Raw genomic sequence first — 17,313 nt, forward strand, 5'->3', positions numbered from 1 at the left:
TCTTCGGCCTCCAGCGGTCTCAGATTCGGTCATAGACATGCAGACCTTAGACCTTGACTACCCCAGTGGAATCGCAGACTTTCACAGACCCAGATCTCCAGTCAATGGGCCTTGACTACCGGACTTCGAATTCAATCCTTGGCATCAACTCCAGGAACTGCTGATCACCAAACATCGGCCTTGAATTCACTAACGATGTGACCCTGACTATTAGGCCTTGAACTCTGGTCTCAGTGATTCCTGACTTCAGGGAGAGGGGAGTCATCAGACCTCGTTTTTCCAGCCCACTTTGGACTCCAGCTCCTGAACCAGCCGACAACTTGCTGACCCTGGGAAAGCCGTGCTTCACCCATGCTGGTCTGTCAGCTGGACATCCCGGCCTGGTCTGCGGATATCCCAAGTGTACAAAGCTGGGCTTTGAATGCGGAGCAGAGACTTAAGACATGACTCTGACCTCTTCTCTAATTTCCCTCATATCCCTGTCCCTAAAGCCCGAACGTGGTCCTTAATGTTCCTCTCTGTCTCCAAAAACAATCCCATTACCCCCCAAAAAACACTAAAAGAACTACCAAAACTGAACCATGACTTCAATGGAAGCTGTGGCTCAGTACCATCTTGAGGAGAGAATTAATGAATACTGTACACCAGTATTTAGCAAGAAGGATGTGGAGATCAGTGCTGAGCACATTGATAAGCTAGAGCATTTTGAGGTAAAGTAGGAAGTAATGTTGGGTCTCTTAAAGGACATTAAGATGTATAAATATCCAGGGTTTCATGGGATAAACCACCACAAGTATTGGGAGAGGCAAGAGAAGAGAATGCTGGGGCCTTGACCAATATCTTTGTGTCCTCTAGCCACAGGCAATGCCCTGGAGAGTAGTCAATGTTGTTCCATTATTCAAGAAGAGATAATCCTAGAAACTATAAACCAGCAAGTCTCACATCAGTGGTAGGGAAGTTACTGGAGAGAATTCATAGAGATAGAATTTATGATCATTTGCCAAACCATGGCCTAATTAGGGAGAACCAGCATGGCTTTGTGCGGGGCAAGTCGTGCCTTACTAACTTAGGTTTTTGAATGAGGTAATGAGGGTGATTGATAAAGGTAGAGCTATGGAGATGTTGTCTGCATGGATTTTAGTAAGGCATTTGACAAGGTGCCTCATGGGAGGCTCATCCAGAAGATGCATGACATCCATGGTGAGATGGTCACTTGGATTCAGAACTGGCTTGTCCATAGAAGACAAGAGGGTAGTGGTCAAAGGGACTTATTCTAGCTGGATTTCTGTAATCTGTGGTGTTCTGCAGTGACCTGTACTGGGACCTCTGCTGTTCGTGATGTATATAAATGATCTGGATGAAAATGCAGATGGATGGGTTAGTAAGTTTGCAGATGTTACGAAGATTGATGTTATTATGGATAGTGTGGAAGACTGGTAAAGAATACAACAGGATATAGACCAGTTGCAGACTTGGGTGGAGAAATGGCAGATGGAGTGTAACCCAGCCAAATGTGAAGTGCTGCACCATGGCAGGTCAAATGTAAAGAGAACCATGTTAAAGGCAAGACCCTTAACAGTGTTGACGAGCAGAGGGATCTTGGGTTCAAGTTCATACCTGCCTGAAAGTGGCTACACAGGTTGATGGGGTGGTTAAAAAGGCATACGGCATGCTTGCCTTTATTAGTCGAGGCATTGAATTCAAGTCAGGAAGTTATGTTGCAACTTTATAAAACTCTAATTAGGAAGCATCTGGAGTATTGCACACAGTTCTGGTCACCCCATTATCGAAAGGATGTTGAGGTTTTGGAGGGGGTGTCAAAGAGATTTACCAGGATGCTGCCTGGATTAGAGGGCGAGAGGTTCGGTAAACTTGGTTGCTTTCTCCCGAGCAGTGGAGATCTGACAGAGGTTTATAAGATTATGAGAGGCATAGATAGAGTAGACAGACAATATTGCTTTTTCTGAGGGTTGAAATATCTAATACCAGAGGGCATGTATACAAGGTGACAGGAGTTAATTTCAAAGGAGATGTGAGGGGCACATTCCCTCCCCCCACCAAAACACAGGGTGGTGGGTGCCTGGAATACACTACCTGAGATGGTGGGTGGTAGAGGTACATTAGGGGACTTGAGATGTTTAGATAGATACGTGAATGTGAGGACAGTGGAAGGATATGGACATTGTGGAGACAGAAGAGATGAGTTAGCTATTTGATTGGTTCAGCACAACATTGTGGGCCAAAGGGCCTGTTCCTGTACTCTTCTGTTCCCTGTTCTGCGGGAGGAAGCCATATTCTGGTTGGTGAGTGATGAATGTCACCTTCTTGGGCTACTGCCTCAATGATGGGGAGGATAGTGCAGGGATGTCGCTGGCCGAGTCTACTACAGTCTATAGCCTCTCACAATCACGTGCATTGGAACCTCCAGACCAGGCTGTGATGCAGCCAGTCAGAATGCTCTCCATTGTACGTGTACACACATTTCTAAGATTCTTTGGTGACATACCAAATCTCCTCAAACACCAAACAAAGAATGATCGCATCAATATGTTGGGCCAGGATAAATCCAACAAGTTGTTGACATCTAGGAACTTAAAGCTGCTCCCCCAGTCCACTGCTGACGCTGTTTCTATGAGGACTAGTACAGTGCTGTGTAAAAGTCTTAAAGATAGATAGATATAGAGCTAGGATGCCCAAGACATTTGCTCAGTAGTATAGTAATCTTACGTATTGTATTATAGTGCTGCTGCTGCAAAATATCATGGTGTGAGCAATGATAAACCAGATTCTGATATGAGTCTCAGCGGACTGAGTGGGAACGGGGGCAGGGAGAGGGGAATCATAGTTGGGAAAAGGGGAAAGGAGGGGGAGGGAGAGGGAAGCACCAGAGGGACTTTCTGTAATGATCAATAAACCAATTGCTTGGAATCAAATGACCTTGCCAGGTGTATCGGGGCTGGGTGTGACTGCACCCATACCACCCATCACCCCTGGCACTTCTCTGCCACCTGTTCCACACCTCTCCCGCAGCACCCCACCCTCATAATTCCCAACATCCTATGTTCTCGCCAGATTTACAAACTCGCTCTACACTCCATGTTGACAAATACAGTAGTGTGCAAAAGTCTTCGGCACCCTAGCTATATATATATGTGCCCAAGACTTTTGCACAGTACTGTACATATTCTCCTGATTTCTCCTCACTTAAAGTTACAATCAATTCCTTGGTCTTGCCAACAGTGAGTGTGAGGTTGTTGCTGCAACATGACCCAAGCAGACAATCTCACTCATGTACGTCTCCTTGTCGCCGTCCGAGACTTTACCAATAACAGTGGTGTCATCTCTGAATTTATGGATGTGTTTGAGCTGTGCTTAGCCACACACTAATGAGCACAGCAAAAAAACAGAAGTGGGCTAAGCCCACATCCTGGCGGTGTACTTTTGCGAGGAGACGATGTTATTATTGAGCCACACTGTGGCCTCCTGACGAGGAGTTTGAGAATCCAGTGTGATCTACCTTAGCCTACACGCTGCAGCTACCCATAATCCTATACAGCTCAGACTTAAATAAAAATCTGGACAAGTCACTGGTAGACTATCAAACACATTAAGATCTTAAACTAGCCAAAATCTGTATTTGGAGCAGCAAATGACTGCATCTGGGACCTTTAACAAAAATATATACCATCATGGCTTCTCTACATTGCCAAGCCGGGTCTATTCCCGAGTATAGAAGAGAAGGAATATACATTAAAAGGAAATACATGTTATTTTTGCAGTATGGAAAATAATTTTAGACAAGCAGAAATATATAGTAAATTCCTTTTTATTTTTCATGTTTGATCTGACCTTGTAGTGACACATTTTCTCTAATTATGAGGTAAAAATTATTTAGCAATGTAACAGCCAAATACAATTAAGATACATTGAAATTACAAGACAAAAATCTGACCTACTGAAGGGATCTGCAAATGGAAATACCTTTAAGATATTTGCATGGTATCAGACTTTGTGAAGCATACTTCAGAGGGGAGGTAGGAAAATAATTCATAATTCATGCTCTATTTTCTTTACATTACTTACACTTATAAAAGATAGTGTGGGAAAAACTTAATTGTACCAGGATGTAGCTTATGATTTACCAAATGTGTTGAAACCATTAGAGAAAATCTCAAACTGTTCTCTCTCCTATCACATTGTGAAATTGCACAGCACCTGAAAGATAGAACTGGAGTTCTGAAAAATTCAGATGTATTGTATCAGGCTCCCTCTAACATAAAACACACATAAAAACCTAATAATACAAAACAAATACATTTCAAAGGTCAAGCCAACGGTTAAAATTTTATTTATTGTGCCAACTTTCATTTTTTTGAATTGGGACTAAATGGTGCTCTATGCAGCCAAACAGACAGAATATCCTGTAAAGCCACAGAGCCAATTTCAATAAGTGTGAAATGGTATCAGATATTTTTGGCAAGTATCTTCAACATAAAAAAAAACTTGTTTTAGTCAATATGCCTAAATAATTATGTAATTGACTTAACATTCTAACTGTAGCATCTACATGTTTAAACTCTGTTGGATGCAAACTAATGTCCATTCTAAATGAATTATCAGCAACTGTATGGTTTCAGTGTTAGCCAGAATTGCAGAAAGTGTGTATTGATATGGACAATTACTGAAATAATTATTTTTATTTATAAATTTACTGCAAGTCTACCCATATTTGTGTATTTTTGCAAGACCAGTGATTTAAATTCTCAGTGGATAGTTAATAATACAAGTTAAAACACAAATAACAAAATAAATCCAATTATAACAATGACACTTTCTGTTAGTGGGGGAGAAATAACCAATGAAATGATACTGTATCACTAACTTGTCAAAAGACATAGGCATTTTTGCAAAGACCACTTTTTATTGTCCATCCCTCAGTGACCTTGATGATGAGATGAGAACACCTGTAAGTGTCAACTTTTTTTTAAAAAGATATCAGTCATTCCATTTTACTAATTATACTACTGAGGTCTGAAATTCCATTCAGCCCTATAGCCCACACTATTTTGTTTTGATAGTCCCATTCTTCAATGTATTCTAGTCTTAAATTTGACTACATTTTGAGATTACTTTCCCAATACCAATTAAATGCTGAGATAATGATGTCTATTTCAATCGATCCATTCAAGCTGTAATGTTTGTGCAATGAAAGCATACATATCGGAAACTTCCTGAATTACTTTAGCTGTTGGTTTTCCTGCGCCATGTCCTGCCTTGGTATCAACATAGATGAACAATGGGTTAACCTGATTTGGATTCTGACCAACAACATGTTGCAGAGTGGCTATGAATTTCATAGAGTGGAGAGGAACTACACGATCATCATGGTCTGCAGTCATCAGCAACATTGCTGGATACTGAACCCCTTCACCTTCCGGCATCTTAATATTGTGAAGTGGTGAGTATCTAAAAAGAAAAAAAATGTTCATACTTTAAATATGACACTAAAACTCACATGAATCTGTTACATTTAGACTTCAAAACACCTTTCATTTTTATAGAATTTTAGCCGCTCATCACAATTACATCTGATGCCCAAGTCACTATTGGTGCATCTGAATTTCTACAGAATTTGATGTAAGTACGTGGTTTACAGGGTATCTGTGAAGGTGGTTATCATCTGTTGGACAGAAAATGTCAGGATGTCATCGCTCTGGATTGCAATTTAAAGGAACAAATTTCCCACCTGCTGTGGTGGAATCTGAACCGCTGTCCCTAGAGTTTCCAGTTTAGTACATTACTTGCTCAAAAACAAAAACATCATGCTATTAATTAAATCTTAACTTACAAAACATCATTGGCATGTGTATTTCAAAGTTACCTCAAAATTTGGATGTGATTTTTCTTTTTTTAAGGTAAGTATGTTGCCACAATTTACTTCAAGTGCACAACATGAGCAAAGGACATCAGTTTTGCCTTGGAGTTTAGAAACTATTCCACTTGTCTTAATCAATGGCAGTCAATTTTACAGTAAGATTAAGCTGCTTGTTTACTCATTTTTTCAAATAAACGTAAAGAGCATTCTGAATATTTAAATGTATTTGTCAAATTGCGATACATTCATTAACAGTTCTTTTGTTTTTTGCCTTAATGTCAGATTCTACATTTTTAATGTATTATATTTGTTTTGAAGATGGGGCATCACGGTGGCATAGCGGTTACAGCTTGGGGTTTGTTGGGAGTTCAGGTTCAATTTTGACGTCATCCCTAAGGAGTTTGTATGTCCTTCCCATGGAATGTGTGGGATTTCTCCGGGGTTAGTAAGCTAATTGGTCATTGTAAATTGTACCATGAGTAGGCTAAGGTTGAATAGAGGGTTGCTGAGCGGCAACGCTCCACACTACATCTCAATAAACAAGTAAGATAAAATTGATATGGAAACTTGGATTAACAAAATTTACAAATAAACTGATAAAAGCACTCACAAATCAATAATCTACTGATCAATAAGGACCAGGTTCTCAGTTTTATAAACTGTCACAAATCTGAATAATAAACCAAGCTGTAGGATCATCAGAAAGCTTTCACAGTTTTCATATTAAATTTGGTATTTGAGTATTTTACCTTTATTCCCAAAATCTTGTATCCATGATAAACAAAGGTTCACGTCCAGTAGCACCAAAATATCCACCAATTTCATGATATTAATCACAAATTTGATCAAGGTTGTTAACTTTAAGAGTTACTTTCTAATTCTGGAATAACAGCTGGATGGAGGGACTGGAAGTGCATGCTTAGTGGTGGGGTGATTCATTTCACAACTGGGGGACCATGCTGCACCATTAAAACTCAGAACTGTATACTGCCACCATCAGTTAGGCCTGTAAAAATGTGCAAGTCATCCATGCAGATGCAAGACTCAAAAGTAAAATGCCAATGTAAAACATGTAAAAATCGACCCCAGTCAAATGTACCAAACTTTAAAGCATTTGCTGAAAACTGGTTAAAAAAAGTCATTAATTTATTTGAAAGTTTCAAAGTACATTTATTATGAATGAATGTATAAATTGTGTAACCTTGAGATTTGTTTGCTTACAGGCAGTCGCAGAGCAAGGAAACTGAAAGAACCCAATTAAAAAAAATAAGACCAATCCCCAACCCCAGTGCCCACAGAGAAAGAGAGAAAAAAACACAAATTAAGCAAACATTCGAAGTGAGCAACAACAACAGCATTCTGAATCAAATTGAGTCCTTAGATCCAAATCCCCACAGCGGCCTGGAGTAGGCCCAAAAGCCTTGGTATTCAGTTCATCATATTAGCGGGACAAATCACTGCAAAGTTCACAGACACTAAGCATGAGGACCCGAGCCTTGCCGTCAGCGAATTGCTCCAGACCTAGATTTTGCTGCTGAAGGAGCCGTTCTCAACCTCTCCAAATTGGCTCGGCGCCCAGAGTGATCCAACCCTATCTGACTCTCGACATGTATGGGCCAGCATTTAGATTGTCCAAACAGCGCATTGTACCTTGCGTTAGGACTCGGGCCTCACAGGGGCGAGTTGCTCCGGGCCTTTACCACACTGCCAATTTTTAGAAGTTTTTATTTAGCTGAATCAAAAGCAGTTTCTGCTGGTTCTGTAAAAATGCTGCAAGCTGCAACAGTTGAAGCTTCTACTCCCTCCACCAAATTCATCAAAGCCTGTCCAATAAAAGATACTGAAATGGCTCTTTGACAGTCACAGATTGCCAATTTCATTCTGAGTTTGGGTCATTTTGCTGAACTTGATACGTGGAGCAAATACTCTGCAACTTTCTGCCTATTTTGAGCACTTTAAATTCCTTCAACACATGCATTAATTTATCAGTTTGATCCTGCTACAGCAGTTACGCACATTAACATGTGGTACGACAGATGCTGGATTAAGGGATATTTTCAAAATCTTCTTTCCTTCCACCATCAGGTTTCCGATCAGTTCATGAACTCATGAATACTACCTTATTTTTCCCTTTCTCGTGCTCTTGTAATGTATAAATCTTTACATCTTTGCACCGTAAGCTGCCATAAAACAACAAACTTCACATTAAATGCCAGTGAAAGTAAATCAGGTTCTCATTAAAAAATGTTGGGCGTGGACATAAATAAGTAGGCAGGCAAATCTCACTTGGAGTAATACACTCCAGATGAACAAATCAAACAACCTAAACGGGGTGAAGATCAGAAATAGTAAGGAACCTTGAAGGAAGCTGCTTCTCGCCAATAGAGGGGATTCTGGTTAACTGAGCCGTCAGTTAATTGGGGCAGCCACTTATTTGGGGCAATAAGAACAAAACCTAATTGAAAAAAGTGTCAGGATTTCCTTCATTTATTTGGGATGCTTAGTTGTGACAGGAGACTGCTGCTGAATGGTTTCTAACTAGTGGTTTGTGTGGCCATTAGACACTACACCATGCTTAGAGTGAACAGTTTTTAAATAGCATCAATTGCGTTTGTCCGTGTTCGAAAAGCAATGATTTTTGTCACTGATAGCTGGCGAGAAATAAGCAGCAAGATAATTCAGAACTGCTTTGCTCAGTACAGTTTCAAGCATGCAAGCTTGGAGATGTCAGAAACAGCTGAGAGTGAAAATGAAATAATTTCACTACTTGAACAGTTAGGGTAACGCTGAATCAGGTTTGCAGGTCTGGTGAGTGAGACAGAGAACACTGACTGTGAATCAGTATATTAGTCATTTATTTACAAACAGTAAAAATTTGACCAAACATTCATATTCCCCAAATTACAGAAACTACAAAGCTGAATATTCAACAAACACACTCAGCTAAAAGCACCTGCAAGGCATACCCTCCCAATGGTCATGTGCACTGCTTGCCTTAAACAAAGGAGGAGAGAGCAAACCTCTTCCACATGCTATTTTATACCTGGGATATTTGAAACTGGACACCAGGCAGTTAACCAGCTACAGTTTATAAACTAACCAAACATTGGCAAAGCAACTTTCAACGGGCAGAATGAGTCACACACCCACAGGACACTACCCCTCGAAAGTTGCAACCTTGATGATCCAACCCTCAGCTTAGTATGACTCTCGAACTCCCTACTAAGTTACATATAAACACAACAGTACGATACCCAGTATTGTAAACCCAATAGTCACTCTCCCCAGTATATTACAGTAGTCCGCAAGCCTCCCTGTGCCCCAAAAGGCCATGGGCCCCATCCTTGAGTGTAACAGCTAATGAGCTGGTCCCCCACTTGATCTTATAAACCGATTCTCAGATATGATCAACCAGGTAAGTGATGTTACCTGACCTGCCAGTAATGTAGGTGTAGCATCCTTAACCAATAACAGTTCAAGCGCTACCTTTCTTTGTGAAGCTTTCCCGGGAAACTACCTTGCTGAGGAAGGCAATCATTCAAAATTTTCCTTCCTTCATAATAGCCCTCCTACTGACCAGCATGGGCAAGGTGTTCATGCAGGGCACTGAGGTGGTGTATGCACAGCACCACATATCAACTGCACCACCCTGTGGGAACTGCATATCCAGAATGTGCCATTCAGTGTCCAGCAAGTACCCATATTCACCACATCATTTGGCTTAGACACAGCCATCTACTATGCACCTTGTATCTGCAATCAACATACCACCTACACCAACACTCTGTCAGGTGGGGTAATCACTTTAAGAGTTAGGACCTTCCAATTATATAAACAGTACATAGGGAAATACTAGTTCATAAGTACTTACCCCACAGGGGCTAATAGTTCTCAAGTCCCTTAAGGCTGTTAGCATACTCTGGGTTGAGGTTGGCTGGAATAGACTACTCTCTCCTAGCTCCCCTAAACAGAATGCCAAACCCAAGAAGCCAGATAATTTCCCCCAACAGTCTTTTTCTTTGTTGTCAAAGGGATCAACATTAGTGCATCCCTTCCACAATGTAGTAAGGAGTCCTCATACAAATTCAGTAATCTGACCCGCTGATCTGTTACGCAAATTCAAATGCCATCCCCAGGAATATATCACAGGATCTTTCAGCACAGATCGGCAACCACCACCTTGTCATTCTGTAATGCAGGAAGACACATATGCATTTGCTCCTGACTAGTCACTGGATATTTTGAAAATACATAGCAACAGTCTTACTGGTATCGCTCCCCAAATCCTTGTGTCCCTCTGAAATATGGGCATCTCATATCTGGAATAAAGTTGCCCAGATTCCTATTCCATCAACTCAAATTTCATATGGCCAGTAGGAAATATGAGATAACCCTAAAGCTAATTGCATAGGAATCAAATAACAAGGTAACAGATTAAGACACAATAATCATGTAACAGATTGAAAAGTAACAAGAAACAAAGTAACAGACTAAACACAAGAAACGAAGTAACAGATTAGACACAAAACACAAAGCCCAGGCTATACTCCTCTTCTTTAAAGCTTCGTATGGAACTGCAAAAACTTAAAACAGTTAATTTCTCACAAAGAAATAACAGTTATCAGAGAACTGAGAAGGAAAAATGCAACTGGGCAGGGCTCAAAATGTTCCCAGTCTCTTAAAGGCAAGGTCCTCACACACACACAAAGTGACATATGTGACCATATCTCACATATTTCTCCACATTCAAATCATTCACACTCTAGTTAACAGGGAAGAGGGATGCAGGTCAAATGACCCGCTCCCTATGAGGATGAGGCACGAAAGCACTAACCAGCCCCCACCCCACCCCCGCTAATTTCCACTGCTGCTGAATGTTAGCCAAGACCCTTTGCATGGAATCCTGAATGGAATGCGAGGAATCTGGCCGAAGACGAAAGGAACCCACAGCTGGAAAGGGCTTGAAGAATGACACTTCCCCCTCAACAGCCTCCCTTTCTTGCTTCCCTGGACAGTATTTCCTTTGCACAGCACTGAGGGTAGGAATGGGAACCCTTCTTACCTGCTCCTCCAGGTTCCCAGCTTTGAGCAATGCTAACAATATTTCTTTACAGGACATGCAGGATTCCCCCACTCCCCATCTGCTTATCTAACTTCTGTACTTGGCTATGTGCAATCTCTTCTACACACTCTATACCTTGTAATAATTGAATCACTGTACTCATAGGATAACCAACAGCTGGTGCTATTAAAGAGAGCACTATTCCTTTTATTTGAGAATGTACCTCCATAACCACATTTCCTATCATACTCCAAGTTAATTCAATATTCTCGGGAGGGTTACCACTATTGCTGTATAATTGTGTGATAAGAGCCCACTGATGTAGGACTTTAGTGCCCTTCTCTACTGTGCTCCATTCCACTTGGGATTTTAAATTCCATTCAGTAAGAGTGAGACATCTAGATTTACCTGCAGTCATTATAGTGATGCATTATGCATAGGGGAAGCAAGCAGCTTTTTCAGAGCATATTGATCGTGTGTTGGGACAATAGGCTCCCTAAGCACCTATCTCTCTATTAGATAGGCTCACACTGGTATCCCCTCATCCCATATCCTCAATAACCACGCGCCAAAGACTCTCCAGGTTTTTAATCTGTACCCATGCCCCAAATTTGCTAATTCCTTAGTGGAGAATTCCCTGAGCTCTGTGGTCTTGAAAGTGCCCATTGTACCATCCCCTACACATTCCTATTCCTTTTCTCCCTCCCCCTACTGAGAGGAAGAAGCTGCAGGCCGATGCCCCCCACAGTGGGAATACATGATCACTCGCCTGGCCCATATTATTTCAGATCCACAGGGGAGACGGTGATCATTTTGAGAGGGAATTCCAGAATTTCACTCTATTCCCTCCACCCCATCCTTACCTTCTAGCCAGGCATCCCCATTCCCTATCCACATGTTGAGATCATCACCGCTCGTCATGATGACTTGAACCTTAACAGGATCTGATTGCCAATTAGGCCTTCGAGCTACCTTTAATTTCTGCATCTTCATTAGCCAACAAGCTATCTCCATATTCTTATTTTCTAACTTTGCAGCTTGAGTCTGGGCCATCAACAATGATTCTCTCAGAATAATACAACGCTAGCTTAGGTCCTCGACCTCATTTTTAAGAGACTGATGATCTACAATCACTGCAAACAGTCAGAAAGCATCCCATCAACTACCCTTTCTCCTGGGAAAACCCAATGATTTAAGTATGGAAACAATGTGATAACCCATTTCAATCTCGGCGAAATCTAACTGGTCTGACCAATCTACTGGCATTCCATAACCCATCAGTAGGTTAGCAAGAGGACCAGAGCCTGCACTATTATCTGTCCAGCCTGCGCCTCCGCATCTCTCATATGCTGGGTCCGTTCTTTTAAATAACCTTTCAAAGAAATGTATTTCTGCTCAAATAGGCAGAGCGCAAAGCAGCACAAAAAATGTCACGTTGAAATAGGTTCGTGGGTCTGGCCAGTGGGACAGAAAATACTGACTGCGATTAAGTATATTAATCATTTATTTACAAGCAGTAAAAATCCAACCAAACATTCATGTTCCCCAAGTTACAGGAACAACAAAGCTGAATATTCAACAACCATACTCAGCTAAAAGTGCACGCAGGGCATGCCTTCCCAATGGTCATGTGCACTGCTTACCTTAAACAAAGGAGGAGAGAGCAAGCCCCTTCCACATGCTATTTTATACTTGGGATATTTGAAACTGGACAGCAGGCAGCTAACCAATGGAAAAAGCAGCTGCAGTTTCTAAACTAGCCAATCATGACAAAGTGACTTTCGACAGGCAGAATAAGTCAAACCCCCCCACAGGCTAGTTAAGAACAATGAAGAATTTGAAGTTATTGACAATCATGTTGAATGATACAATTGGTCCCCATCAGACACTCAGTTCTCACCTGTGGATTCAAGCAGTTGTTTGCATGCAAGAGGAGCCACACCCTTGTGTACTGTTTCAACAGGCTGGCAAAGCCAGGTGAGGGTAGCCAACGGGTCTCATACCTCAGAGGGATAGGGACATGCCTGTCCTAGCAGGCGAAGTCAGCTCCAACGGACTGGGCAGATGAGATCAACAGTGAGATCCAATGGCCAGGAAAGTGCTTTTGCAATGCTCTGCTGAGAGTGAAGGGCATGACCAAGCACAGAAGTCATGGTCATCCACTGTAACCAAGGAAGACCCCAGCTGTGACATCTTCTTGTACCACTGGCCCCAGACTTCTAAGGTTGAGAGAGCGGTACAGCTTTCCACTTTAAAAACTCTCCCACGCAGGTTTCCTGTCATTGTTGTACACAATGCACAACCACCAGTAGTATTGGTAGTATCCTAAAATATTCTGCATTTCATTTAAATGCAAAATTTGTACTCAGCCAAAATTAGTGTGTCTTTTTAAAACTTTTTAACTAGTTCCAGGAAACTTCAGCTCATTGGGGCCGCCGCTTATTTGGTCCAAAATTTACTGGCTCCAATGTGTCCCAATTCACTGTATATCCAAAAATAGAGTAGAAATAAAATATTACAAGTATTCTATATTTTGCACGTTTTTGTAAAATATAATCCTTTCCTTGATTATTTTTGAAAATGTGCTGGAATTTCAAACTGGTTTTAACTTTGACAGCCTTCATTGTAATTATTAAAATTCAAATTAAAAATCTTCTCCTTCTCAGTAACATCATCATCATCAGAAGCCATGCCCAATTTGAGCTTTGACTACCATGGCCCACACACTCCTGTTTCGGGTCAAGTGGATCAATTCATTGGTATTCATTTCCAGTTCTCTGGCTGCTGTCTCCATCATCATTTGTCTTTGTCTTCCTCTTGCTTTCTTCCCTTCAATCTTTCCCATAATTACCATGTATTCTAACTCCTCTTTCCTAATCACATGTCCAATGAAGTTACGTAGCCTTTTCATGATCTCATACATTATTTCTCTTTTTGTGTTTGCTCTGTTCATGACACCCTCGTTAGATATTCGTTTCGTCCATGATATTCTTTGCATCCTCCTCAAAACCCACATCTCTGCTGCTTCAATTCGTTTCCTCATGTTACTAGATATTGTCCAACATTCTGAGCCATATAACATAACTGGATAAATGTAACATTTCAGTGATCTGAGGTGGGTTGTCATGCCTAGTTTAGTATTGGTCAGTATGCTCCATTCTCGTAACGGTGTCTTTTGCCATCTCTATTGTTCTTTCGACGTCCATGTCGAACCTGCCATCTGATGTCACCCAGCTTCCTAAGTAGCAAAAGTTCTGTACTTGTTTTATGTCTTCTCCGCTTATTCTCAACCCGCAGATAGGATTCTCCTTCTTTTTGGATATCACTATACAGTCTGTCTTTTTGCAACTGATAGATAGACCCATTTTTGCACTTTCTTCAACAACTATATCAATTAAGTTTTGTAGTTCTTCCGCCATACTTGCAATTAACACAGTGTCATCTGCATATTTGAAATTATTGATGTTTTCACCGCCAACTTTGATTCCCAAGATGTCTCTTATATTTTGTAATATTGTTTCACTGTACACATTAAATAAATCAGGGGAGAAAACACATCCTTGTCTAACATCTCTTTTGATTTTCATAAACTGATTCACTTCTCCATCTATTTTTACAGCAGGTGTTTGTTCCCTGTACAGATTTCTGATTAGGCAGAGGTCTTTCGAATCTAGATCTAGAGTTTTCTGTAGTATTTCAAATAACTTATTGTGCTTCACTTTATCAAATGCTTTTGTAACATACAAGTTACTTTTGTTTTGTGTATCTAAATGGTAAATGAATTTAGCTGTACTCTTTTTTTCTAAATGTTTTAAGGAGTATTTCTCTAACTCTGTATTTTCTTCTCCCAGTAATCTCATGCAGCTGTCAGACAATTGAAAGATAAATGATCTTGTTCAGAAGATTCACACATTTTGCAACTGCAGGAAGAGTTGCTGGAGATTAACAATAGAGCTAATCTTTCCTTTCAAATTCTGTGGACACAAGATCAACTGTTGATTTCTTTCAGAAAGATTCCATACATCACTTACCTGATTAGGTAGTCAAATTGCTCCTTGAACTCTGAACAGCCAAAATCAGTGGTCCAGGCATGTCCAATGGTAAACTTGTGAAATTTGAGCATATCCATGACTCCTACCTGTGCTACGGCACAGCCAAAGAGATCAGGTCGCTGATTCACACAAGCTGCTGTTTAAAGAAAGGACAAAGCAGCATGAAACTGATGAAAATCAACTGAGGATAAAAAAGAAACAGTGAAATGGAAAAATTAACTTAGAGAATTTAGGAGTGATCTAAAGCACAGAATTCTTGATAAGGAATAGAATAAATGTCATTTGAATACAATTGAAACTTTTAGTATCAAAATTTTAAACACCATTTAATGTAGCAATGTTCCAAGGCATTTCACAAGAGTTATAGATATGAACATTTGGTAGTAAGCCAATCTACTGCTCGGTCTTGTCTTTGGCCATTGCCTCCACTTCCTTACTCCCTTAACATAACCTTCAACCCCTTGCAGTTTAAATGTCCTTCATTTTCTTGAATATATTCAATAACTCTGACTCTATAGCTCTCTGGGGAAAAGAATTTCAGAGGCTTTTGACCAAAGAAGGAACTCTTCCTAAGCAAATATGTGACCTTCTGTAATTATGCTGCATGTTTCTAGATAGATTCACCAGGGAAACATCTCTTAGCTTCCATTCTACCAATTTCCCTCATAATGTTTCTATTTTAATGGGATAACTTTTCATTCTTAGATACTCAAATTTACAGTTACCCAATCTGATTAACCTTCTTCACGTGTGTCACACCTCACTATCAGGTATGGGTAAGCGTGCCCGACAGGGGTCACCATTTGAAAAAAAAACACAGATGGTAAGCCGCAACAGCACATTAGTGCAAGTGGCTTTATTTAGTGGCAGGTGGAAAAAGTGCAAAAGCTCCCAAAAGTTGTGAAGAAAAATACTTACAAGTAGACAAATGAAAAAAAGCATATGTACAAAAATTTACAAATAAACAGAGGCTTTTTCCACAATACACTTTGTCTTTAACTTTCCAATAACTATTCACCAACCACCAACTCCAAACTCCACATCTCTCCAGCAAAGCCAGACTGAGAAGGACCAGGAAATTCTACTGTTGGTCTGGGGGTGGGGGGAGGTGGGGAAATCACGTGACCAGATCGTAGTAATTATTTCAGATGCAGAATTGGAACATTTAAACAGGGATTCTGACATTCTACAGTTTTATTCCACAACAAATGCCTTAGTTAAAACCCATAGATCAGTGTCCATGTCTCAGATAAATATAAAAGAATAATGCCTTCTCACCAGTGGTGTTAACTGCACCAGCTCCCACTAACCCAGGCATTATTTTAGGGCGCCCCAAACTGTCCCTCGGTCTTTGGGGCCGTTCTGCTGTCTACAAACTGATGCAATGGTGTGAGTGAAAATAAATGAAACTGTTTGGAATGCCTGTGTCTAGAATCCTCATTTTTGTGAGTTATAAACCTGCAGGGCACGTTAACTGAAGGGATTGTTTTGATTAGCCAAGCTAGTGATTGGTTTACTGTTGGGGTGTGTAAATGGTGAACTCACAAGAACTGCAGAACGGGAGGGCAAAGTGGTGTGAACCACTGGGGAAACTAGAGAAGGGACAGAACGAGAAGGAGTGACCAACTGGGCAAAGGGGCAAGGTTAGCGGGAGAATTAGCATTGCCAACCTGCTCTGTCACAATATGTTAATCCTTTCATTCTAGGAACAAGGTAGTGAACCTCTCAGTACTGCACGAGCGCAAGTACAAGAAAGCACCAATAATCCAGTTTCCTCTGGATTACTGGGGCCTTGCTTCCTGTACTCACTTTACATTCACTGGGGCTACAGTTCCTTTTAAACTCACTGGAGGTCTATTTTCAGCACACTCTAAACTTACCAGGGCCTTACTTCTCATTCTTCAATTAAAGACTCCCTGGCCCTGTTTCCCTTGCTCTCTTTTAACTTACTGTGGCTCTGTTTCTCAGGTTCCCTCTAAACTCACTAGTTTCAGTAGGAAATTTATTGTACTACCATCTAACATAAAAACAAATTAAAAATGTGCTGGCTTTTTTCTAAGTGGCAAATGGAATACAGTGATCATGCATTTTGGGAGAAGGAATAAAGGTAAAGACTATTTTCTAAATGGGGAGGGAATTCAAAAAGTGCAAAGGGACTTGAAGTCCTTGTGCAGGATTCCTACGTTTAACATGCAGGTTGAGACAGTGGTAAGGAAGGCAAACGGAATGTTAGCATTCATTTTGAGAGACGAGAATATAAAAGTAAGGATGTGATGCTGAAGCTTTATAAGGCATTTGTCAGAAAGCATTTTGGAGTATTGAGA

The 17,313-nt window shown here is 40.7% G+C and overlaps 1 protein-coding gene across 2 annotated transcripts in view; it reads right to left on the reverse strand.

The window, feature by feature from the left end:
- Positions 1-3,820: 3,820 nt before the first annotated feature.
- Positions 3,821-17,313, reverse strand: part of LOC140189352 (prolyl endopeptidase-like) — a 179,758-nt gene continuing 166,265 nt past the window's right edge. For both annotated transcript variants that reach the window (XM_072246100.1, XM_072246107.1), the window contains exons 14-15: positions 14,969-15,125; positions 3,821-5,466 (exon numbers count right to left, since the gene is read on the reverse strand). In XM_072246100.1, coding sequence (XP_072102201.1) covers positions 5,172-5,466; positions 14,969-15,125 — 452 coding nt within the window. In that variant the 3' untranslated portion in view covers positions 3,821-5,171. The remainder of the gene's footprint in view (positions 5,467-14,968; positions 15,126-17,313) is intronic.

The sequence above is a fragment of the Mobula birostris genome, chromosome 2 (assembly GCF_030028105.1).
Source record: "Mobula birostris isolate sMobBir1 chromosome 2, sMobBir1.hap1, whole genome shotgun sequence".
Taxonomy (NCBI): domain Eukaryota; kingdom Metazoa; phylum Chordata; class Chondrichthyes; order Myliobatiformes; family Myliobatidae; genus Mobula; species Mobula birostris.